The 25,816-nt window shown below is 42.9% G+C and overlaps 1 protein-coding gene across 4 annotated transcripts; it reads left to right on the top strand.

The window, feature by feature from the left end:
• Positions 1 to 994: 994 nt before the first annotated feature.
• Positions 995 to 25,338, top strand: LOC101483710 (sorting nexin-14). Of its 4 annotated transcripts, none has more exons than XM_004561070.5 (29): positions 995 to 1,497; positions 3,148 to 3,268; positions 3,387 to 3,460; positions 5,661 to 5,739; positions 5,835 to 5,878; positions 5,979 to 6,066; positions 6,708 to 6,792; positions 6,933 to 7,089; positions 7,483 to 7,558; positions 7,857 to 7,901; positions 10,297 to 10,386; positions 10,875 to 10,989; positions 11,227 to 11,382; positions 12,908 to 13,032; positions 13,727 to 13,785; positions 14,102 to 14,125; positions 15,127 to 15,259; positions 15,351 to 15,537; positions 15,742 to 15,825; positions 16,116 to 16,216; positions 16,404 to 16,512; positions 17,419 to 17,459; positions 18,784 to 18,900; positions 19,575 to 19,689; positions 20,245 to 20,409; positions 21,311 to 21,406; positions 22,414 to 22,505; positions 23,071 to 23,127; positions 25,180 to 25,338. In XM_004561070.5, exons 1-29 carry the CDS (start codon positions 1,361 to 1,363, stop codon positions 25,207 to 25,209), a joined length of 2,802 nt encoding a protein of 933 aa, XP_004561127.3. In that variant the 5' UTR covers positions 995 to 1,360; the 3' UTR covers positions 25,210 to 25,338. The 4 variants fall into 4 exon arrangements, with proteins under 4 accessions (XP_004561127.3, XP_004561126.3, XP_004561125.3 ...); XM_004561069.5 differs by having other exon boundaries at positions 14,084 to 14,125; positions 25,183 to 25,338; XM_004561068.5 differs by having other exon boundaries at positions 14,084 to 14,125.
• Positions 25,339 to 25,816: the final 478 nt, after the last annotated feature.

Raw genomic sequence — 25,816 nt, 5'->3', positions numbered from 1 at the left:
TATGGGCTGAACCATTTGTTAATGGTGGAGGGGGGGTAACACTATGCAATATTTTCAATTTTAGCATTTATATTCACTGTTGACTGTAACTACACTCAAACTGTTAATGCTATCTTATTTTAATAAACAGCACTGTCATATGCAAAACTGGGGTGGCACTTGGGGTGGCAAGGGATCATTTTAGGGTGGCACTTGCCACCCCATGCCACCCTTCTAGATCCGCCCCTGCTGTAGATACCCAAACAGTTTTGAATATCCAATTTAAATCACATCAGAAATGAGAATGTCCTGTCCCCCTGAGCATTAAATTATCGCACAATAAACTTGTTATGAAAAGCCTGATCTCAGATTATTTACTAGTTAAAGAACAGAAACTTGCTTTCTAATGATCAACCCCCAACTTATCAAAACAAACCGCCTTACCGGAAGTGGCGTTGCTTGGGTCAAGGGTTGCCATGTCTGCTGAAGAAGTTACGGTTTCATACAGTTACAGTAAAATGCTTTACTCAAGAAAGATAATCAAATCATTTTTTTTATTCAGCTAATATACAGATTAAATCACGTGACCCAAAGTAATTCACAGCTCGATGTTTAACTGATTTATAAGCAATACTGGGAGTCCAGTGTTTCAATAGAAAATAAATATACAATAATTTTGTTTCTTGGCATATAACTGACTTAATCAGTATATTCTATTAGTATTATTATCTAATTTTGACATTTAAACTTAAAAAAAAAAGATAAGTAATGCTAATATCAAAAAATAAAATTCCGACTGTCCTAAAATCAAAGTAACTAGATGAATCTGATATTTCTTTATTGTTTACACTTTAAAGGACACTTCTTTGTACACACGTAAATAAAATAAATAGTAATCCCTGTTTACTGACGCATCAAGTGGAAAAATCCCACCCTCAGCTTCAGCTGACTGTGCTTGAAACGTGTTTATCTGCTGGTCATGCGCCCATCAGAGAGCCTTTAAAGAGGCGGGTGCCGATAATTTTTACGTTTTTCCATAGACCTGGCAACTCGCGGTGCGATTACAACTCTTTCCATCTGTTGAGGAAGTGTGTCAGACGTCGGAAATTATTCTGAAACCACGAAGTGAAAACTTTATAAAGTGAAGAGAGTGGATTTTGTTCGGGAGCAGAGTGCGCAGCAGCCTCGGCTCGTGCCACGGAGCCTGTTTTGTGGCTGTTAGAGTCACGGCTCTGACGCTAAGCGCTACGTTCAGGCTAATGCCCGCGACACCCGGAGGGTCAGCCGTGTACTGTCAAGCTGTGCGGGAGAAAGTCCGGATCAGGCCCGAGCCGTGCCCGGCTGTTTCTGGTCATGTCCGAGCTGCCGCTGCTCTGACCGGATGGCGGGAATACTAACGTGTGTGGAGGACGTGAAGCGGCGGCTTAAAGTGCACGTCCTGCGGGAAGCCGGCCGTCAGTATCCGCTCACCTGCTTCGTCCTGGTGTCTATGCTCGCGCTAACGGTGCTGCTCAACAGGTGAGCTCACATGACCCCATTCACCGACGTGCAAAGTGTCAGGCGGTTCGTGTGTAGCACTGTGACCTGCACCTGGTCAGTCAGTAGACCAAGGCGCAGGGCAGAACCTGCCTGAGAATATTTAGTTTTTAAGCTTTGTTCTCTGTCAGAGCACCTCCCCGACATATATCTGTACAACAGAAGTCACAGAACAAACAAAGAGGTGCCAAAGGCAAATTCGGCATACTTTATTTCACAAAATCTTGACACTTGAAATTTCCTCAAACACCACAGGTGGCAGTTTATTAGGCAGGTCTTTCCTGTGTATCTGCCTTTTTTGGTTATGGGTTTCCTCCAAAGAAAAATCAGATTTAATTTGCTTAAGTTTTTCTTAGAAATGACCAAAAAGTAAAATGGGAAGTGCACAGGCATCGGCAAAGCCAGGTAACATACACTCTTTGCCTAAACTAAATGCAGTCCAGTCATGCTTAGGTGTACAGCGTCCCCCTCAAAGGTCCACTGTAAACTAGTAAAACCCCTGTTGGGTACAAATCTTCTTTAGAGGTCGTCACAGTGGACCATCTGCCTCCATCTCACCCTATCCCAGCATCCTCCTCTGTCAACCCTCTGCCTGTACTCCTTCATTACATCCATGAATCTCCTCTGAGGTCTTGTTCTTTTCCACCTGCCTGGCAGCTCTGAGCTGTACCTCTGATCGACTCATTTATATTCTTTCCATTTCCATCCTGGTCACTCCCATAGAAAATGTTAACATCTTCAACTCTCCCACTTTCAGCTTGAACTCAGCTGTCTTTTTATTCTTGGACTCTAATGAAATAGTTTTGTATGAGTCTGTCTTATACTGGGCCTTAATGCAGCCCCTTGGTTCAAGGTGTATCTAAAACAAGCTGTTTAAGCTCCACTTTTAAGCCAGCTTTGTTCTGATTGGCTGTCCCCTCATAAACAGAAGGTTTGAACAGCAGATGGGTGGAGCTACTCTGCCTCAGATGTTTGTTCTAAATTACATGGATATTTACAATGGGAAGCATGAGTTTGCTCTGTCACACATAAATTATGCAAAATAAAAGCTAGAACCAGTTTCTACTTTTGTTCCTTTGCCATGTTTTTGTTTTTCAGATTTTTAAGCTGAAACTATCAAAAACCTCACTTTTTCTTTACTTGCCTGAAATAGAATATATGACCCTTTGTCTGTGGAAATCACGTCCATTGCTGCAGTTCACAGGGAGTGAACACTAGGTGGTAAATGGCCTGCATTTGTATAGCGCTTTTCTAGTCCCTAAGGACCCCAAAGCGCTTTACACTACATTCAGTCATTCACCCATTCACACACACATTCACACACTGGCGATGGCAAGCTACATTGTAGCCACAGCTGCCCTGGGGCGCACTGACAGAGGCGAGGCTGCCGGACACTGGCGCCACCGGGCCCTCTGACCACCACCAGTAGGCAAACACGGGGTTAGTATCTTGCCTAAGGACATTTGGCATGCCGCCAGGAGGCAGCCTGGGATCGAACCGCTGACCTTCAGGTTAGTGGCTGACCTGCTCTGCCACCTGAGCTACAGCCACCCCTGTAGCTCAGGTGGCTAGGTGGTGCCCTAGTTCATCTCCTCATTCACATGGAGAGTCTGTGTAATGCTCTCCCTGCAGGTATATTCACATCCTGATGGTGTTCTGGTCGCTCCTGGCTGGTTTTGCCACTTTCTACTGCTCCCTCAGACCAGAGACTCTCCTTCCCAGCGTCCTGTTCACCGCGAAGCCCAGGAGCAGAGTGAGGCACACACCTTTACCTGAGAGGCTCTGACTGAATGATGATTTCTGCACACAGACAGGTTTTCTGTGATGAAGTGTACATCTTTACTGACTGATGTTTCTCTTCCTTTGCACAGCAACGGGAGCAGGAACTGTTTCCTCTGGGTCACAGCTGTGCCGTGTGCGGGAAGGTCAAATGCAAGCGTCACCGGTACGTTCACCTGACCTCTGACCCCACATGTTCAGACTAGAAAATATTTAACAGACGGTGTTAGTCTGAAAGATTAACAGTACTGTCGGCTGATTGGTTAACAGCAGAAAAGATTTGGTCTTAATCAAGGAAACGCACTTCACGATCAAATAATCAAACTTTATTTGTGGATTTTTTCGAGAGCTTCGCAGAGATGGCTGAGCTCTGAGATGTTTCAAAGTAAATCAAACTGCAGAGAAGAGGTAATAGTTCTCAACTATTGTTATTGTTATTTTTAAAAATCTGGCAACATCTTTAAATGCATTCACAACATGAAAACCTCCACTTGTAAATTCCTGTGTGGGGCTTGACACTGACTGGTTAAACTGAGAAGATAACCATCATTTTTCAAACCTCAGAATAAGCCAGATGATAACTGTACCTCAATTCCTCTGCAATTTATTTATGTACCAATTTAACTAAATACATTTGATTAGATATTAACATACAGTTTGTGCCGCCTGTCTGGGCTCTACATGGATATGTTCACCTTTCTGCACTCCTTCCTGGCTGAAGAATTGTAAGTTATAACTACTGTTATGGATTGCTGGCCGTGACTACACTCAGAGCAGTGAAAGTACAGCCACTGACACCTTGTCACGCACGCTGGTCTCTTATCAGTTTACTGCTGTCAGATTTTTCCACAATGCATGTGCAAACCGCCAGAAACAGGCTTCTGGCCTCTCCGCTTGCCCAGCTCCAGTGATTGTTGATGGGAGATGGACACGCCCTTTAAACAAATTCTATGCGATTTTTAAGAAGCTTTCAACAACAATTGCTGACTGCTGCCACAAGATGGCAGCGATTTAAAGCCTGGATGCATTTGTTAATCAACAGGTGAGGAGTTTTATGACAGCGCTGTCTGAGATGAAAGGAGAGAGGTCGCTTTACTTTGGTACATTTTAATTTATGCCTATTTTTAGATCTGACAAGGCAGCCACTGCATGCCTTGCTTGTCCTGACAGATTCAGTAAAAGGACTAGATGTTACAATCCCTGATAGTGCATTGCTTCAAATGGAGAAAGTACGGTGACCCTGAGAGGCCAAACGGAATGCCACTTAAGAAAACACCAGCAATAAGAAAAATGCTGCAAAAGCACACAAAACACAACAGAAATAGAAAAAACAAAACAGAAATAGGAAAAAACACAAGGGAAGTGTTTCTGGGGAGACAATAACCCGACGGACCAGTTGCAGGAACCCAAAATATGATAGGTGTGCTTTATCATGATTCGTATAATAATGATGATGGATTTTTAGGCTAATAGTCAGGCTAACACACTTACCTCTCATCTTTTCTCTCCTCACAAAATCGATAGATCCTCCACTTCTTTTAAGTGTCTCCCAGCGCAATTCTTAGCATATTTTGGTTCCTGCAACTGGTCCGTCAGGTTATTGTCTCCCCAGAAACATATCCCTTGTGCTTTTGGAAATCAGTTTTTTTTTCCTATTTATGTTTTCTTTTTTCCTATTTCCGTAAGAAAGTCTTGAGGGACGGCTGTTATGAGGAAAGGCATCCCAGAAAGTTAACCAGCGGGACACATCGTTGTGTGCCTCAACTTCACAGGGTGTTTCGCTCTTTTATCCCAAGCTATTCTACCATTTTTTTCCTTCCTTGTTTAGGTTTAGGGATTAAGAGATCTGATCGAGATGATCATATTAAAATCATCTCGATCAGTAGTGGACCTTGGATTCATCGGGTGTTTTTGCCATTATCACTAGACACCCTCATCTAAGAAGGCCGTGCCAGGGTTGATCAGGCCCCGGGGTGTGTCACTGGTTTATGTTAAATTGTTATTTCTCTTCTACTTTCTTCTGTTTAGTTTTCTACAATTTATTTTCTTCTATCAATTCACTGCAACTGAGAAGTAATATTTACCTCCTTAATATTTATGGAGCCTGACTTCTTCAAAGGAATAGAAAAGGTGATAGAGAGAATTTAGACAAAAGAGACAAGATAGGAGAGAGCAGAGAGGAGGGCTGGAAGGAGGCGCCTGATCTGGCATCCCACACCTCCCCCACCGGATCAACTTCAAAGATCAGAACAATCCCCACAACTGAGCAAAGATTCGTGCAGCTCCATCAGTCTTTTTGTAAAAATCCTGCAAACAGACGAAACAATCAATCATAAACCTGACTGACTTTCTTTCATTAACTGCAGGCCGACACTGCTCCTAGAAAACTATCAGCCATGGTTGGACCTGAAGGTTCATTCAAAGGTGGACGCCTCAGTAGCAGAGGTACCTCAGCTCAACAGCTGGACATGTGCTTAAGTGAAACATCCAGATGTGATTATGTGGTCCTCTCTGACCTCTCTACTGCCCCCCCCTCGCAGGTGTTCGAGTTAGTCCTTGAGAACTTTGTGTACCCCTGGTACAGGTAGGAGGACAGCTCAAAGCATGTTTTTACCCATGTACTGGTAAAGACGTTTGTGTTTCTTTTTTTTTTTTTTTTTTTAAACTGCCGCCTCTGGTTTCAGAGACATCACAGATGACGAGGCGTGTTTGGATGAACTGAGGATGACTTTTCGCTTCTTCGCGTCGGTGCTTGTCCGCCGAGCTCAGAAGGTGATGTTCTTTCTCACAAAACAAACTGTGAGGATTACAGATTTGCTCCACCGAAAATGAGATCAGCAGCTGGTTTAGAGTGAAATCCAGTTTATAAATAGTATGAAATAATATTAAAAAAAACCTTCAATGTGTTTCCAAAGCCACAAGTTTTTATGACATTGTTTATGTGGTTGATTTTTAGAAATAAACAGAAGTATAATTCCTCGCTGTAATTCCTCGGGCCTTAAACTAATCAGCTTTGTTTTAATTACTTATCCAATTACAGGTAACGTGTGAAGTTTATTTGATTATAGCCGAGCTGAAAGACAGGAAAAAAATAATCTATATAGTAAAATGCTACATAATAATAAGGATAATAAAGATAATAATTAATAATATATTTAGTAACAAAGCTTGTTTGGCTCTATTTTGTTGGAAGTGTCAGTGAACTCTCCTGGAGCCGACTGTCAGTTTTCTGTTTGCTGCAGTGAAATTAAATCAACTGGATTACTCAGATTTCCGTTCAGAAACATGTTCCAAATCTCAAACGGATCGGATGCAGTGCTGTTTTTAATGATTGCCACCCGCCGTGTCTGGTGCCTATTTTTGATGATTTTTGTGTTAATCGTTACTTTTTGTGTGTTTCTCACTGTTGGCAGATTGATATCCCTGCTGTGTTTGCAGACAAAGTGATGAAAGCTGCGATGAAGCACATTGAAATTATTGCAAAAGCCCACCAAAGAGGTATGCACGTGTCCGCTCGTGCTTCATTTCTAATATGCGTGTTATATTCAGTCGTCTGTGGGAAGCATGCTGGCTGTGGTTGTGTGGCGTGGGGTTCACTCGGTGCAGGGTTGCACCCTAATATTTATGTCTGTTTGTAGTGAAGACTGTAGACGGCCTGCAGCAGGCGGCTCTGGACGAATATGGCGCCGACCTCCACGTCGCTCTGCACAGCCGGAGAGACGAGCTGCTGTACCTGAGGAAGCTCACGGAGATGCTGTTTCCCTATGTCATGCCTCCCAAAGCCACAGACTGCAGGTACAGAGACGACCGAATGAAGTGTTTTTCTGCATCTGAGACTTTTTGATATTTTCACACCTTCATCGTTCCGCCGTACAGAGACGATTTCTGTTCTTTCTCTTAGATTTCCATTGTAGCTCTCAAACTCTGAACAGGAGATTTTCAGTCCAGTTTCCAGCCATCCATCGATTTCTTCCACTTATCTGAAGTTGGTTTGCAGCTGGTTTCTTCTCAGATACCTTCAAATGTTCTAATCTGTCCATCAAGTTCCAAGTCGGTTGGATCTAAAAAACCATAAACCTTCTCTCTTGCCTCGTTAGGTGTTCTTATACGACTTTAATGCATCGCGGGAGTCTCAGGCAGAGTTTCTGATAAATTTCTGAGCTTTGGTTTTTGCTTCATGTGGTGCAGGTCTCTGGCTCTGCTGCTGCGGGAGGTGATGGCTGGATCCGTCATCCTACCAACCATGGACTTCATGGCCGACCCTGTAAGTAGCCACATGATCGCGTTGGTCTGTATCTTTGGTGCATCAGAGTTTGATTTAAAAAAAACAAAACAAATATGTGTACGTAAAATCCCCAAATCAGTTCAGTGTTTTGAACTGTTGAACTGCATTTTCTCAATCACATAAAAATATATTAAATTAAAACAAAATTAATCAAGATTATCTGTTAAATTGGTGAAATTATAAATGTTTTATACAATATGAATCCTAATGTGATGATGAAACGCTGTGACAGTATAAAACTTTTTTTACATCATGTCCTGTTTCTCCTCCTTTTCAGGATACAGTGAACCTCATGGTGCTTCTATTTGTTGATGATACTCCAGTAAGTGAACCGCCTTCCTTTTATCTGCGCCCCACAAAATTTAAAGGTCAAGTGTGGAGGAGAGCCGACATTGCTATGAGAGACCGTGTCACAGTGTAGATTCAGGAGGCTCATTTTAATCCAGTTATCTCCAGCTGAATTAGTATTTAGTATTTATTTATTTATTGTCATTGTCAGAGAACAATGAAATTGCATTTGGGGCTTCTGTACAACCCGTAAATAAAATAATGAAGAAAATAATAAATACCGCTTAAAACCCAAGTGTAAATATTTAACCCAGTGTGACTCCAGTGCAATAAGACAATCCTTAGCAACAACATGAGAACATGACAAGTAAACATGAGAACCTGACAAGTAAGTTCAGTGCTATTAAGAAGTTGGATATGGTTATTGTCCGTGAGAGGGGGGCAGAGAGTTCAGGAGCCTCACAGCCTGTGGATACAGGCTGTTGGCCAGTCTGGATGTTCTGGCCTGTATAGACCTGTACCTTCTCCCTGAGGGCAGCAGGTGGAAAAGGTGGCGCGCAGGGTGATGTTGGTCCCGCAGAATACTGTGCACCCGTCTCAGACAGCGAGTGGGGAAGATATTACTAATCTCTGGCAGACTTATTCCAATAATTCTGCCAGCTTCTTTCACCACCCGCTGGAGTGCTTGCTGATCGGCCTTGGTGCAGCTGGGGAACCACACTAGAAATCCATACGTCAGAACGCTGCTGATGGCACAGTTGTAGAAGTTCAACATCAGAGATCTGGGAATGTGTGCGCTCCGCAGTCTCCTCAGGTAGTAGAGGCGCTGTTGGGCCTTCCGTGCAACTGAGGTGATATGGTTGCCCCAGGACAGGTCCTCGGTCACAGTTACCCCCAAGAATTTAAAACTGCTCACCCTCTCCACCGCCTCACTGCCGATGAAGAGAGGCAGATGGTTGTTATGACCCTTCCTCCGGAAATCTACAATGATCTCCTTGGTCTTTTTGGTGTTTAAGACCAAGTTATTGTCGTGGCACCATGACTAGTTGTTGCACCTCTGTCCTGTAGTTTGTCTCATCGTTGTTGGATATAAGTCCGAGCACTGTGGTGTCATCGGCAAACTTAACAATGAGATTGGACGCGCAGGAGGAAATACAGTCATGGGTGAAGAGAGTGTATAGCAGAGGGCTCAGAACACACCCCTGAGGGGCACCGGTGTTGACCACAAGGGTGGAAGAGGTGTTCTTACCCACTCTGACACTCTGTCTACGGTTAGTGAGGAAGTCCACAATCCAGTTGCGCAGAGAGGAGTTAAGTCCCAGTTGGTGGAGTTTGGGACGGAGTTTATATGGCCGGATGGTATTAAAAGCCGAGCTGTAGTCTACAAAGAGGAGCCGTGCATAGGTGTTCCTGTGTTCCAGGTGCTCCAGTAATGTGTGCAGCACTGTGGCGATCGCATCCTCGGTTGACCGGTTCTCCCTGTATGCAAACTGGTGCGAGTCCAGGGATGGTGGAAAAGCAGCTCTGATGTGTTTGATGACCAGTCTCTCCAGGCATTTGACGGGAATGGGGGTGAGTGCCACAGGTCTGAAATCGTTCAGACATGTGACATTTGACTGTTTTGGGATGGGAACGATGGTTGCTGCTTTGAAACAGGATGGTACCAGTGAACAGGACAACGAGGTGTTATTTATATATATAGAGGTGAAGACATCCGCCAGTTCCGCAGCACAGTCTTTTAGCACCCGTCCCAGCACTCCATCTGGCCCGGCCACCTTCCTGGTGTTAGTGCTCCGGAACACACGCCTCAGCTCATGAGTGCTCAGGACTGGAGCAGGGTCGGTTGAGGGGAGAGGGGACAGGACAGGGTCGGTGTTCTCCCTGTCAAAACGGGCATAAAAGAGATTTAAATCCTCAGCCAGAGTAGAACTGTCGGCTGAGGGTGATGGTGTTCTCCTTTTGTAGTCCGTGATAGCCCTGATGCCCTCCCAGACCTGCCTTGGGTTTGTGTTGTTCTCAAACCTGGGTGTTGTTCTCAAACCTGGCCTCGATACGCCTCCTGTGCTGCTGCTTGGTAGTCTTGATGCCTCTTCTCAGGTTGGCCCTGGCAGCACTGTATGCCTCCTGGTCCCCGGATTTGAAACCAAAACCTTTCACTTCAGCCTGTCAGCTCCTTTATAAGCTCCGCGTTGAGGTTTACCGTTATGAACAAAGCTCTAAACATCAGACCTGAGTCCAGCCAGTAGGTGATCTAAATCCTGCACAGTGGACCTATAACATACAATGTGTCCAGCATGGAAAACAAACACATTAAAGATGAAGAGTCTTTTTTTTTTTTTTTTTTTTTCACTCGTTTATACTCAAATCAATTAATTTAATTGTAGTCAAGTGTTCTGAATTAATGGCCTCTTTGAATCTGTCCTGTCCAGCCGGAGCCAGCCACAGAGCCTCCGTCTCCACTGGTTCCATTTTTACAGAAATACGAAGAAACGCATCAAATCAGAAGCCAGAAGCCGTCTGTAAGTACCTCAGAGTGCGACAGGGCAGGAGAAAAGCTTTTCCTCCAGACTGCTGTGACTTCAGCAGCTCAAACTAAGAATGAAGGTCTGATCACACTTCTCCTGATAGAGCTGGGAATTGTTTCTATTTAAAGCAATTTAAGTCAACTTAAACAGCGCTTTCCCAACTTCATAAATGTAATAAGTAAATTCAAGTGTATATACATTTACTGAACTGGTGTTTCTAATAACAATAATAATAAACCTTATATGGTAAATAGCCACAACGTTGATCCCTAAAACATGATCCCCTTTTGTTCTTAGCCTGAATAATAATCGAGGGTCTAATTTGAGGTCTGGAGGCTGGTGTAAGGTGTTATTTATAAGTTGTATAAACATGTAGTGATTTATAAAAAAAATAAAAATTTTCTGATCAGTTTCCACACAGTGTGAATGTGGCGCAGATTTATTTTTGAAGCTTGTCTGACCCTCCCTGTGTGGTGCTACAGGTGCTGAAGCTGGAGCTGAAAGAGATCAGGGAGCAGCAGGATCTCCTCTTTCGTTTCATGAACTTCCTGAAGCAGGAAGGAGCCGTGCATGTGCTGCAGTTCTGCCTCACCGTCGGTAGGAGTCCATACATTTGATCTCCTCATACAGCTCATCCTGTAAACAGTTTTGCTCCACTTACATGCAGCAAGCATGAAAATGTTTCTCTGTCAAGCAGTTTGTAACTTGATTAATAACGTTTTTTTTTTATTTTTATCATCATTATTATGAGTTCTAAGACATGCAGTGAGGTCCCTGTTGGAGCCTGTTATATAAATGTGTCGGACTGACTATATAAAACTTTTTTTCCCCCAGAGGAGCTTAACGATAAGATCCTTCGTCCGGAACTGAGCGACTCTGAGCTGCTGCATTTGCACGGCGAGGTGGTGCACATGTACGAGACGTACTGCCTCGAGGAGAGCATCGACAAGATCAGCTTCGACCCGTTCATCGTAGAAGAGATAAGGAACGGTGAGAGTTGCTGTTTGCATGATCGTTACCTCGCCTTTAGGCTTTAACACCTGTCACCTGACCTGAAGCTAAATGTGAAAGCTCAGAGATGAGCTGTGTTATATGATGCTCTGTAACTGCAAGCGGCAGATTGTGAACGATTTCATTCACATTTCTGAAAATTTAATTGTGAATTTTCTTATGAAATATTCTTCAAATTCCATCAAATTTCTTGATACAGAGTGTTTTGGAAGCGATTAATGTCCAATTCTACACAAGTTTTTTTTTGTTGTTTTTTTTGTTTTTAAATCCAGTAACAAACTGTCACTGATTTGACCTAAAAAAAAAAAAAAGAAAAAGAAAAGGTCACCAAAAACTACTAAATTATTGCAAATTCACTGCGTTGGCCAGTTTACATAGCATTGTTGTTTCTTGGTTAAATAAGCGTGGTCCAAAAGTGGTCCAATGAGCACGATTACAGGTCTAAACACCAGCCAGTCGGTGCCATATGTGGGGCCATCACATTTATCACCATTGTTATTATAACTCAGGTGACTGATTGTGTGAGATTTTCCCGACAGCAGCAGGGCGAAGATGGAAAGTTTTGTTTGCATCGTGGCTCCATTTTCATCCAAATGGTGTTTGATATCGAACATCGTGAGACCCCCTGAACCTGCGCTGGTGAAGATGGTGTTTCATTTCACAGCTTATGGATCCACAGCTGGTGTTTGCATCAGTTTAAACTGAAATATTTTAATATTAATATTTTGTTTCGATCATTAGCTCTGATTATTGACCGTATACACTGCTGGCCATGCAAACTCTTCTGGCACTCAGTTTCTGGGAGTGTAAGCTCATTGCATCAGCTGTGTGCACTGACTGTGTTTTCATGCACATTCTCCCCTGTTAGCCTGTGGGGATATCTCAAGTTTCAAGTTTTATTGTCACGTACAGATAAACAGTGTAGCCACATTTATCATAATGAAATTCTTTGGCTTGTGCTCCTCAGCTTTACATGAGCATGTAGAGAGTGTGCAGTTATATTAAGAAGAAAATAACAGAATTTAGCAGCATAATAATAATAATAATAATAATAATAATAATAATAGGAAAAAAGAAGAGAAAGTATTAAATATGAGAGAATTGAAGACTAGTTGGTATTTACAAGTCTGTGCAAGAGTACACAATGACGGCTGAAGTGTTGGTATATATTTAGTTAAATCCTGTGTTTACGGAGTTGGACACTTTAAATATTTCTGTTTATCTTCTGTGTTTTGCACACGTTCTGGTTATTCTTACAAAGAAAAAAAAATCTGTTTGTGCTTCGTGCGCATAAAGATTTTGGAACCTTGTACGTGTGGACGCTGTTGGAAAACAGCCGCTCAGGTTTAATCTGATCCAAAATTCAGTTCATAGAAACTGTGAAACATGACTGTTACGATGGTGTTTGACGTGCCTGTGTTACCTATGTATATAGCATGTTCTCTAAGCTCTGTAACTCAGTAAGCGGAAGCACGCAGTGACATCAGCTCGTGTTCTCTGTCAGTCGCCAAAGGTCCGTACACTGAGGTGGTGAAGCTGCAGCAGATGCGCTGCCTGTTTGAGGCGTACGAGCATGTCCTGTCTCTACTGGAAAGAGTCTTCACGCCCATATTCTGTCACAGCGATGAGGTAAGACCTCTGCAACCAGACTGACCCACACAAACGCAGCACATCAAAGCACAACATCACAAGGTCACCAGTTTGTGCTTCAGCTGCTAGCTGCCTTGTTTGTTCCACTTTGTCATAGGTGCACGGGTTAACCTGAGCCAAAAGCCCAGCCTCCTCCATACTCTCAGCTTAAGAGCCGATATCCCTAATATGGTTGACGTTACGTTTGTGAGGGGCAGCCAATCAGGAGAAATCAGAAGAATCAGCTCAAACACAGGGACCTAAAAAGTTTTTTATCATATTAACTAAGGCTCTGCATCCAAGGTCCAGTGTGTGACACATAAAGATTATTCTGAACTGTGAATCATGCAAAGTTACTCTAGAGTCCAAGAATAGAATTCTGGAGCCGTTAGTGAGTTTAATTTCTTATTCATTAACAGTGTTGAGGTAATAGCTATATATACACGAAGCTGTAAGTTATATAAATGAAGAGGAAGTTGATCTGACTTCTATTTGTTACACTTAAAATACTTTTTTACAGGATTATTTACAGATTCTTTTTCACCAATTTGTCCAAAAACGTACCCGATTTAAATTTGACTGCTCTTCTCCTTTTCTCTGAAATATTTTGATCACACTCCATCGTACATTTCTCAGGACTTTCAGAATCTCATATTAGTCACTACTTATGTACCTTTTTCTCTTCTCCGTGCAGTACTTCAGACACCTGCTGAAGGGGGTGGAGTCTCCAGCGAGGAGCTCGAAAGTCAGCAGGTTTGTGATTTGCACTAAACTTCACGTGTTTATTTTGATAGGTGTTTAAAATTTAAAAAAAAAAAGTAACAATGAAAGGGGTGGGGGGGAAGCATTTATTCTGAAAACACAAATTTGTCAACACGTGCATAAACACAAACACGTCCGAGTAATTTGGTTTGTTCCTCCTCATTTTGAGCGTTGTGTTCGCAGTGACCACCGTAAACCTTTCACTGTGAGGCAGCACACAATCAGAGCAGCTCACTGTGCTCATGTTTATTTCTTTGAGGTTGTCTTTTGTCCAAACGCCCGTCTTTAGATGCGCTTCTTATTCCAGAAGCTTCAGCTGGGACGAGACCAGGTAAGCACTCGAGCAGCATGTTGCTCGTCTGCACTGAAACTGCCTGCAAACAGCACACGGTACGATGCATGCGGATAGAGCACTGCTGACCGCAGATTTGTTTGCGTGATGCTCGCTCAGCGATTTTAACTTCCTGCTTGAGAAGATGGAATAAAGATGCTGGAGAGTCATTAGAATTTCTCCTTGTGGTCGGATGAGCAGCACTGAGTCTTTGCATTGCATTTGCATTTTTGCCTGACACTGATTTTTCGTTTTTAGTCACTGTTCTTGATTCAGGACTCAGCAGTCGTGCGTTTAGTGCTAGAAAGGCAAACAGATTTTCCCCAGATGTCCTACTAAATACAAAATTCTTGAGGAAGAAGTACAGACATGCTGATGCTGGCTTCCTTTCTTAGTTCATGCCTGCTGCATGACTTGTGCACCACACAACACGTTTCCAAAGAATTGAGGGCAAAGAACTGTCAATAATAATGATAATATAATGATGAAAAAAGAATGCACTCCTCTGCAAGTCATTTCAAACCTGTGTTACATAAAAAAGATACAAACCCAAAATCTAATGACATATCTTTAAAAAAAATTCTGGCACAGGCTGGAAAAATCGTGTAATGGTTAAAAGAAGAAGTTAATTACTAAGATGATCGTGTATGAAGACGCTTTAGAGAAGTAAAGGAGAGTGAGACCGCAGGAAGTTTATGATGATTTAAGTTTGAGTCCAGATATGAAAACATCTGGAGTGCTATGAAAGCAAACTGAGCTGTTGAGTCTAAAGAGTGTTTATCAAGTTTCCAAGCGCAGACAGAGTGCTGTTAACGGAACGGTGATTCAGCAAAGTGCTCTTTTGTACTTAACTTCATACGAGTTTGACATGATTTGCAGATCATTGTATTCTGATTACATTTTACTTACACGTCCTAGCGCACAGAGAAATCCTCCGTGTGAATTTGTCCTGCAGTAAATGGAGTCCAGAGAAACGAGATGAAATATTCTGTTATCTTTAGAAACACGTCCAAAAGAGGGGAGTCGTTCGGTATCAGAGGAATTGGCAGTAAAATCAAAGGCGTGTTTAAGAGCACGACCATGGAGGGCGCCTTACTGCCGTCCAGCGCCATGAATGACGTCGACGACGATATGGTGAGTGCAGCGGCGTTTAAATATAGATCGATGGTTTTTCCACATCGGTGCTCGATGTCTTAGTTGTGAGTCTCCTCTGTCCGTCCTGAAGGTGGAGGAGGCCACAGTTGTGATGGAAGACGACTCCCCCGACGAGCCGGCCATCCCACCTGAACCCCAGAGGAACCTTCTGGCCTGGAGTATCACCATCCCCTACATCGACTTCTACGACGACGACATCAAGAAGGAGCGGATCCTAGTCTTCTCCATCCACGTCGAGCGCAACGACAAAAAGAACGGTGAGCAAGCGGAGAGGAAGGTTCAGGTTCTTCCTGCACAGACGAACCTGAAGATGTTTGTAGGAAAATAACCTTTAATGAGGTTTTATTTGCTCAGAGCAGACATTTGTTTGTTATATAATCAGAAATAGTCCTGTGAGGTAGCCCAGACTCAGTGACTCATCAGTCAGATGATGTAATGGCTTTTGCTCTCGTCTACTTTAGCTGATCACGAAGCAGACAAGTGGTTGGTGCAAAGGAAGTACATGGAGTTCTACGTCCTGGAGTCAAAACTCACCGAATTCCACGGTAATACAGTGTTTACAAAACCAGAGACTGTATATAAGAGATGGACTCTGCTGAAAAAGGGCTGAAAGGTAAAAGTGGAAAGTGAAGTTCTTTGTAATGGCCAACAGATGGAGACTCTGTGATGGCTCTTGCATCTGGTTTTAATGTTAAAGGATTCCACAAACCACAGGCTGGCTATGTCCTTTCTTCGTATACAGTCTATGTACCTACCTCACTTTATCAAATGACCGTGTTATATTTCAGCTGTTGGTATTTTACCCCGTTTTTCCCCCGCTTGACTTTGTTCTCAGGCCCATTTGAAGATGCACAGCTTCCATCCAAAAGAATCATCGGACCAAAGAACTACGAGTTCCTCGAATCTAAAAGGGAAGAATTTGAGAAATATTTGCAGGTATTGGTCAGTCTATAAAGCATCTCGCCCCCAGAAAAACAAACCTAAGAGAAGCAGTAAAGTTATCAGTTAGTCTATGCACCGCTGCTTGGCCTGATGACTTTGAGCGCTTGTTGTATTTTTCTGTAAGTCTTTATTTGAGAGGTGAGCATCAGTCTGACTCTTGGCTCTTTGTGTTTGTGCGCAGGCTCTCCTACAGCATCCGGAGCTCAGCAACAGCCAGCTGCTGTTCGACTTCCTGTCTCCTCTTGTGGAGCATCAGTTCCTGGACAGGATGCTGCCCGATGTCAACCTGGGTACGTAACCAACGCATCACACATGCCCTCTGTTTTTTTTTGGGTTTTTTTTATGTGACTATTTCAGAGTAGCTGCGCTAATAAAGGGTGCTGTTAGCTCACCTGTAGCCGGTGGAGACCTGGTCCATGTGTCACTACACTGATCTCGCCACAGCTGCAGAGCAGAACGACCACCATCAGAAACTGCAATCTGCTCCATTATTTAATGTTGCAAAGCAGCATGATTATGAAGTCAAAATGAAGACTTTGTGCTGCATGTCTTGCACACGTGCAGTCTAAGAGAGTTTATCTTCTCCCACTAAAGAAATAAGACAGTCACTGTCGGTTATTCTGGTTCAAATTCAAACTGACATTGTGGATGGATGGCTCAACACCATGACTGAAGTCATCTCTTGCATGAAGTAACAAAGCACTCCACCTTGAAAGCTGGCGGTAGCTGCTGGTTTACTGGTAAATGGGCTTTAATCAGCTTGTACTCACTGACTTTTACTCACAGTGAACATGCCTGACCTTTTTCTACTTCGTGTGATTAATAATCAGACGGTGATGCCATCATGTCTGTCTTTACTCAACATTTTCTTTTGCAAATTAAAATCTCTCATTATTACTTTTTTCTTTTAAAATAATTTTATTGTGAAACATTTGTATAAAACTCAGACTGACTTAAGAAAGTGATGAAATAAGTAAATAGCATTGGTGTCAGTGGCCGTGTCATGCTTTTATATTAATTGAATTTGTGCACTGTTAACATCAGTGCTTCTGCATTGTAACCTGTATAAAGCAGTTAATGTTACTATGGGAGCAAATATCATAATTTTTCATTCAGCGCTCGCTGCCGCCATCTTTCTGTGTTCGGTTTGTGACTAAAGTGTTTTTGTTTGTTTTTTGTTTTGTTTTTTTCTACAGGAAAAATCTTCAAGTCTGTTCCTGGAAAGCTGATAAAGGAGGTGAGTATCTCTTCCTGAGCCGGGGATCTTCTCTGTTTTTCTTTTGACTTTGCGAAGGCATTATCTCAGTTAATGAAGCAAACGTCTCCCGTTATCTGGAGTGATTTTAGAAGCGTGTGAAAGTGCAGCTTCTCTGTGTCCCACCTTTAAAAGCCACGTCTTATTGGTAAGCTGATATTTCCCTCTGCAGACCCAGAATTTCACTGTGAGCCAAAACCAGAAAGCAAAATTACTCACGATTCGTTTTGTCTAACCTCTAGAGTCGCAGGCAGTCACAAGCATTGGGAATATACACACAGATATACAGAAACAGCCGGAAACATGCCAAACCCCACAAACAGAGTCTGTGATCAATGACATCTGGTGTCATGCAGCTGACCCGACCTCTAGGACAAATTCACAGGGTCTCGAAGAAAAACGATGTCTAAAAATACATCTAATCGTTTCCTGTTCCTGATGTTGTTGCCCTGGTTTTTTCATTTAAGGTGGAATTTACCCACAGAGTAGAGCTTTCTTGTATATTCAAGGACGGAGATGTATTTTGGTTATGGTTGTCTTGGTTGGCAGTGTATATAGCTGTAAGCTTAAAAAGTCTGACCTGGGGGCAGTGCTTGAACTTTTTCTTTTTTCTGTGACCCACAAATTTTGCTGTGTCCCACCATACATGAATAATAAATGAATATGTAATGAATCTCGAGCAAATGAGTGGGAAATATCTTCAAGTAAAACAACTGTTTCAGTTAAAAAAAATAAAATAAAAATAAAAATTTGTGTTGAGAAAATCGTGAGAAGAATTTCAGGAACCGATACGACAAACATCCTATTCATCAGTGCTCCTGCACTGACGGCCAGAGGGAAGCAAGTCAAAGTCATTGTGAAGTGGATGCTTAAAACAATTAACAATAGAATGAACCTTCCTCACATACTTGTTATAAACGGCCAAAACTCTGTCTTGCCAACTCCCTGAGAATTTGCTGGCAGTTTTCACCAAAAGTCCCAACTGATTCTTGTTCTTCAGAGTCATGTTACCGAACCAGGCAGTGATACAGAAAGAAATAACAGGTTCAATAAAACTCCTGTAAAATAAGGACAACATTTCAGATAAAAGATCTCATTTTCCGTAAAAAGAACAGTGTTTGGTGAACTTAGTGGCATCAGCATGAGGTTCAAAACACAGTTTACGGTCTAGAAAAATCCCTAAATACTTGTAAACACTCCACAATCTCAATATCAGCAGCTTTAATGATAGTAGGTGATAAGCTATAATAGACTTTCTGCAGATATGTTGCACATGTTGTGAAACTCGCTGACGTGTGTTTTGCAGAGAGGACAGAACCTGGAGCGGTTCCTTCAGTCCTTCGTCAACTCATGCGAGTCTCCCAAACCCAAACCGAGCCGGCCCGAGCTGACCATCATCAGCCCCACAGCGGGGAACAAGAAGGTAATAAACATCTGTCCTATAAATGCATATGGAAGCTTTAACGCCATGTCTGAGCCTCAGTCATATCCTGGCATTTAGTCATGAATACTTGTAGAAGCCTGGTTCAAAGAAAAGAAGATATAATCAGTCAATTCAGTTTTTTTTATACAGCACCAAATCACAACAACAGTCACCTCAAGGTCTTATTGTAAGGTAGACCCTACAATAGTACATATGGAGAAAATCCCAACAATCATAGGACCCCCCATGAGCAAGGACTTTGGCCACAGTGGGAAGGAAAAACTCCCTTTTAACAGGAAGAAACCTCAAGGAGACCCAGGCTCAGGGAGGGGCGGCCACTTGCCGCAACCGGTGAAAAGGAAAGTTTAATCCTAATCTCAAAAGTACAGATTGTGTCTCCTGAATCCAAGATGGGAGCCTGAAAACTGAAGGTTCTGTGTCCCATTCTATTTTGAAGTATATGCTCTATGAAAGTAACACGGTATTGTGGGGTCACTAGGATAAGATGGGGCCTGATTGTTCAAGACTTTGTCTCCTGTGTGTTATGAACTAAAGATCCTCTGCATGTACTCGTCTGTAGCTTAGCCTTGTTTTTTCAATATTTCTTCGTGTTTTAAATTACGTCGAGCATTTTAATCGTTACGAGGTAACGGTATGTGCTCGTTGTCCTGCAGCTCGTTAGCAACCTGTTCAAGAACAACGGCAACCTGTCGGAGAGGAAGCACAACCCCAACTTCTTCGCAGAGACGTTCACTGTGGACGGCATGTACGACTACATGATGTATGTCGGTGAGTGAGCCCGAGGAGCCGTTAGCAGCCTCTAAAGGCAAGATCACAGCTTTACAGGAAGTCTGTACAGCCTCTGTCACAGTGTCCGTGTAAGTAACCGAAGTCAGAAACACGACGATGACGGGACCAAATCGCACACATGTGGAAATGCTGGAAGCTGGAATTTCCTGCAGTCAGAACATTTGAGGGAAAAATTACTGCAGGAAAGCATCCAATGATTTCCTTTCTACGTTTCACTCCTCCTGCAGCAGATACTGTGGCCTTTAATGGTAACATAGTACACGTTGTACTGATAATCAAAGCAGGGATGAAGACACTTCCATTAATCACAGACCCACAGTTTAGCTTAGAAAGCAGCCATCGTGCTAACTTGTCCCACCGAAGCTCTTTTTACTTTCGTTTCTTTAAGCAGAGATTTTGCTTTGAACGCGCAGACCTGTTATGATTAGAAGACTTTAGATTGGTCACCTAAAGCCTCTGAGATGTTTCGATCTGTGTTTCTTGAACTGATTCGGGCCTGACTGTCTGTATCCGTCTTGGTGTTTGAACTCGCAGGCCGGGTGGTGTTTCGCATGCCGGACTGGCTGCATCACATTCTGTCTGCTGGGAGGATCTTGTTGAAGAGCACATTCGAAGCCTACATGGATCAGTACATGCAGTTGAAACTGGAGCAGATCCTTCAGGAGCACCGCGTGGTCTCCCTCATCACTCAGCTCCGAGGTAGGACGCCACCCGCACCGATGAAGTCTTTTCTTATTTCCGGCCTCAGTATCGCTGCTTTTAAGATGATTTCCAAGGTGTTCGGATTGTTTATGACCCCAAAAGAAGCGTCAGTATGTGGAAAGGTCTTTTCTTGCTTTTTAAATGTTACACAAAAAAAAGCCTCACGACTCAACCTGAGCATCATTTTAAGCTCCTGCATCACCACGATAGCTGTTCCTTGATCTGAGCTGGTAGGAGTTAAACTTATCGAGCTCAGGATTTGAGTCAACAGTGAGTGAACCGGAAAGAAAAGAGAGTCTGAGTATTTTATTAACGTTCAAATCATAAAAATGCAGATCTGAATCCTGTCAGCAATATAAACCTGCAGTTAGTACATCAAAGGGTTGTTTTTTTTTTTTTATTCCAGAATGATTCCTTTTATCCTTCCTCATCCTGCGAAGGGCTCAAAAGGCTAATCAGAGAGAAGGTTATAACTGCACATAAATCTCAGAAGCTGCATCTGATTTAGGTTTGGCAGATCTCCCATCTCCTCAGGTGTGCCCAGACAGCTTCCAGCATGCTGCCATCATTACATTCCTGCCAGGAAATTGAATTTCTGGGAATTGTCAATTCCTCACCAAACCCACTGCCTCTAGGCAGTGCGTTCGGTTGATGCCACTGAACTTCTTAACAAATCTTCAGCTGAGGTGAAATCGGAGCACTCAGCACACGTGATCAGCAGCGATGTGTTGATGCAGAGAACGAAGCACCTTTTTAATTGGACAAAAAAACTTGTTTTTGAAGATGATTCATCTTGTGTGACCCTACAGAAAATCTCTGCTTCTGTGCAGATGTTTCAGTTTCCAAAAACAAAGGAGGAAACATTAACTCTGTGATTTGTTCCTGTTCATTTCTGCAGACGCCGTCTTCTGTGAAAGCAGCGAGGAACGAACAGCAGAGGCCAAACAAGCCAGAGCCAAGCAGACGTTCGAGGAGATGATGAAGTACCTGCCAGGTCGGGTTTTAGTTCAGTCACAGTAATCATTAATAATCAATAATCATCTCCTGGTATGTTTCACGTTGAAGTATTCAGTGAGGCTGTCTCTGCAGACCAGGCCACGCCGGTTTATGACGTCACATCCTGAACTTCCAGCTTCAAAACTCTGACCCGAAGCTGTGCTCAAAGTTTATCTGCTCACTCGGAGACATTATAATTAATAATGGCTGTGCATATCAGCACAACATCGCAGTATACCCTATCATATCAGAACATCAATAAAGATAATAAAGTATGTTACTGTATCCGTGTTAAAATCCGACTCTTCTAAAGTGCCAGTGAACATCTCAGAGCCTGTTTTAAACACGTCACAAATCTGATTTAAAGGGGGTAATAACATTTAGTTAGCTGTGAGCGTGCAGGCAGTTTCTTTTGATCTGTGACTTTAAAAGTAAAAGTGGAAATGAAACCACAAGACCTTTGAGGTGTTCTCACTTCCCAGTTTGCCAGTCATACTGGATCTAAAGTCCCAGTTTAAACACTGGCATTGTCCGTGATGCTTTTCCTTTTGTCATTCACGGTACGGAAGAGATTCATCTGCTTTTAAAGACACAGAGGTTTTCTTACAGCTGGATTCCTGCACAGAACGTAGCTGCTTTAACTACAACCTGGAAACGAGAGCGCCACTTTATCTCCTTCCTGTTATCAATTTGAGTATTTTGTTTCTTACATCTAAAGTTCTGGACTGCAGTTCCAGGTTGCTCTGCTCAGACAAGAGTTTCCAGTGTAATAATATGAATAACTTGTATTAGCCTAGCACTTCATAAAACACACAGTCACAAAGGGCTTGGAAGTTTGAAGAGTGTCTCTGCCGACTGTCCTCCAACTCTTCTACTCTGATCTTATAGACAAACAGTCCTGGTCTTTGCTGTGTGTTTTTAACAGGTTTCGGGTCAAACTCAATAAATCTGCATGCTTCACATACTCATGGCTTAATAAAGCTGGACGATGTGCTTCGATTTCAGACTTTGTGGTGAAGTGCATTGGCGAGGAGTCGAAGTATGAAGGTATCCAGCTGCTGTTTGACAGTTTTCAGCAGCCGTTGCTCAACAAGCAGGTAAACAGTCGTTCTCCTAATCCACGGTTCAGCTCAGCATTTACGAGAGCTTCCTGTATGTTCAGGCAGGTTCAACGGTGATGTGTAATGTAATGTTAGGGTCTTTTATAAAGCGCGCGCGCGCACACACACACACACGCCAGTACTTGCTTAATGCCACACTCTGAGGATGCAAGCCGATGACTTTCAGTTGAGCCTGTCCTGTTTTCAGCTCATCACTGTGCAGCTCTTCCCACTCACATTGTACTTAAACACCGCTAAATTATTTCTCAGGGATCCTCTCAGGCTGAGTTTACATTAAACTGAGTCATCACTGGTTTATGACTCAGGGATAATTTGCTGCTCTTGCCAATGGTGATGTTTGAGTGAGCAGAAAGACTAAAATGCATGTTTTCTGAACTATAAGATAAATTAATATCTGAAATCAGGAGTGTTTGGATGTTAACTTTCAGTACTGACATACTTCCTGTATGTTTTCACTTTGTCTTACTGGCACAATGAACAGTCAGAGGAGATTAACGTTTCCCCTCTGACTCTAACTGGCCTGATCATTTCTCTTCCTCAGATGACGTACGTCCTGCTGGACATCGCCGTGCTGGAGCTTTTTCCTGAACTCAGCAAGGTAAACAGCTGACAGTGGGGAATGTAAAGAAATAAAACAGGATGAGCTGGAAGTTAAGATAAGACGCCATTCTCAGAATATATCAGGCAGGAAAAGACCTGTTCAGGAGTTCACTGTATGTGCACGTGTGCATTTCCAAACATGAGTTTTTTTTCCTGGTCAAAACAGATGTTTTACTGCACATTTAAGTGCACGTGGTCTGCAAAAGCAAAAAGGTCTGTTTGACCTTCACCGACAGACATCTGTGCATCTTGAAAATACAGTTTTAACAGCAGATCCTCATTGTGCAATCTTTAACTGCATTTTTTTTATCCTGTCATCCACATAGTGATGGAAATACATTTGAAGGCATTTAATGGATACTTAGGGAATGCTGGACTTATTTTGTGTGTTAGTGAGCAGATTTGTTGCTTAGACAGGAAATAAATTGTTGTAAGCAGCTCAGATTCTCAGTGAGTCTGCTAACCATTAGTGCTGCTGGCTACAGATGTGGAGGCTCCTGTTGGCATCTACACTAAGTGCTTAGTGCTCATTTAGCAGTTTATGATGCTCGAATCAATATCTAATTAACGATGATGAACGACTGAGTGGATTTGTTCTGATGAATCAATGTCGTGATAGTCAAACTGAGGCTGCAGATTTCTGCAGCTGAGTGTGAATAAGCAGAGAAAATCTACAGATAGCAAAGCTATGCATTAAACTGAATTTTAATTTGACTTATCGTTATTAAAACATGATGATTGAGATAAAAGGATTGAGTAGTGACCAAAGGAACCAGGATTTTGCAGATACATGTGGAGGAAACTGGTATAAACTGTTGTCCGCTTCCATAGAAACCTGACCACAACAAAGAGCGAGGATGCAGGAGGGAAAAAATGCCCAACATGTTATGTTTCAGTCGGCTGACACTGGGACACAAACACATAGCAACTAGCACATAATGCACCATCGTGAGCATCAGTAGCGCCAAGGATCTCTCTACTTAAGTAGGCGATCTCGTACCTTTAGAAAGATTTCCTGCAGGAGATCAGATCAGGCATTAGAGAGAGGGTAAGGAGTTCAGTCATTTGAGAGTGGTTTGGGCATCTGACAAGGATGCCTCTGGGGGTTTCCTAGATGAGGTTTTCCAGGCACATCCCATCAGGACATGCTGGAGAGATTATATCTCTTGGGCTGTCCTGGGAATGCCTTAGTGTTTCCCCAAATAAACTGGAGGAGGTGCCCGGGGACAGGGAGATCTGGGCTTCTCTGCTTAGGCTGCCCAGACCTGGATAAATCAAAGAAAATTAATGGATGATTTATTGTGTCACGATCAGGCTTTATTTTGTTTTTCATCCCCCAAACATTGATTTTGTTGCTTCTAAAATCAGCTTCTCATAACTGTTCATTTTACTTTAAAGCCAGACTAATTTCACATTGTGAGCAGAGAAACGCATCTCCTTTCACTGCAGCTGTGACGGGAAACCAGGTGATAAGGGATTCAGGCTGGTTTCACCTGAAGCAGCTCTTCAGTTAATGCTACGTTTAGTTAGCATCTTTCCTCCATGTCCCAAGCAAGTGAAACGAAAAACGAAATGCTTCCATCAGCCCTGATTTTTGTTGTTGTTGTTGTTCTTCTTCCTTCTTTGTTGTAAAGCGTCTTTAAAGCTAGTAACATAGGCAGAGTTAGTTCAGCTGGATTCAGATGCAGCCAAGAGCCTGGAACTTTCTCTCTGTGAGAAACCACAGCTCACATGCAGCTCACACGCCCACACCTCCCTCTCCCCAGCTACCTCCTCCAAATCTCCTCAAGCCAGTAAATTTCATCATCAGAGAGTTAGCGTGAGGGTCCATGTGGACATCCACACCCCAGCTAGTTTTCCGTGAGCACATGACACAACTGTGCTTTCATGCTTTCCACAATAACACACTTCTTCGTCATGCCGACCTCGGTCCTAACCCTGGATGCTGTGATAGTTTAGGGTGATATTTTAGATTGTCACAGATCGGGCGGGCCTCGTTCTCTCAAACACTCGAATGTGACCTCACAGGTGTTTTCTGTTTCCTCCTCAGCAGGGGGCGAAGGAGGCGTTCATCGTGTGACCCGGACGAGGAACCGAACTCCATGCTGGAATGTGCAATACTGTCAGAATATTTCCAAAGGCTCTGAGACCATCTCTGCATTCCGATGTACATTAATGCACTAATAAAGAGATATTTATTGATATCACACTGCCAGTCGTCTTCTCTGCAAACACCAAGGAGCTCATCTGCTCATCAGAACTTTTTGCTGCTTCATCCCAGCTCAGCTTCACATATTTTCACTTCTGCTTTAGCTGAACTGTAATGAAAGGCTTGCTTGGTCTGTTTCACACTGAAACAAGCTACCTTGCTCTCTTTCAAACCCAGCTAGTTTCAGTTGATCTGTGTTAGGAGTTCAAACCTCAGCTACAAACTGGCTAGTTTCCAGTCTCTACGGACCGTGAACTGCCAAGTTGTTGTAAGCTGCAGGAAGCCATAAGGTATAACTTTAGGATAGTTCAGACTTTTTCCTGTTTCCGATTTCTGTGTGCAAACAGAAGAAGACAAAACCATCTGGACAAACAAATATATGTGCAAACAACATAAAAGTGATGGATTCTGTAATAAAGTTATTTATTACATTATTGCCTGCAGAGAGAAAAACAAGCTCTGTGAAGACTTCTAATGC

Source organism: Maylandia zebra, linkage group LG15 (assembly GCF_041146795.1).
Source record: "Maylandia zebra isolate NMK-2024a linkage group LG15, Mzebra_GT3a, whole genome shotgun sequence".
Taxonomy (NCBI): domain Eukaryota; kingdom Metazoa; phylum Chordata; class Actinopteri; order Cichliformes; family Cichlidae; genus Maylandia; species Maylandia zebra.
This window is presented reverse-complemented; position numbering and strand designations above follow the sequence as displayed.

Bases quoted from the DNA above. Each gene is read 5' to 3' on its own strand.
- LOC101483710 (XM_004561068.5), top strand. From the start codon at position 1,361: ATGGCGGGAATACTAACGTGTGTGGAGGACGTGAAGCGGCGGCTTAAA. The intron at 3,461-5,660 runs GTACGTTCACCT...CATTAACTGCAG, and splicing joins GTCAAATGCAAGCGTCACCG to GCCGACACTGCTCCTAGAAA. The intron at 7,902-10,296 runs GTAAGTGAACCG...TGTCCTGTCCAG, and splicing joins TATTTGTTGATGATACTCCA to CCGGAGCCAGCCACAGAGCC.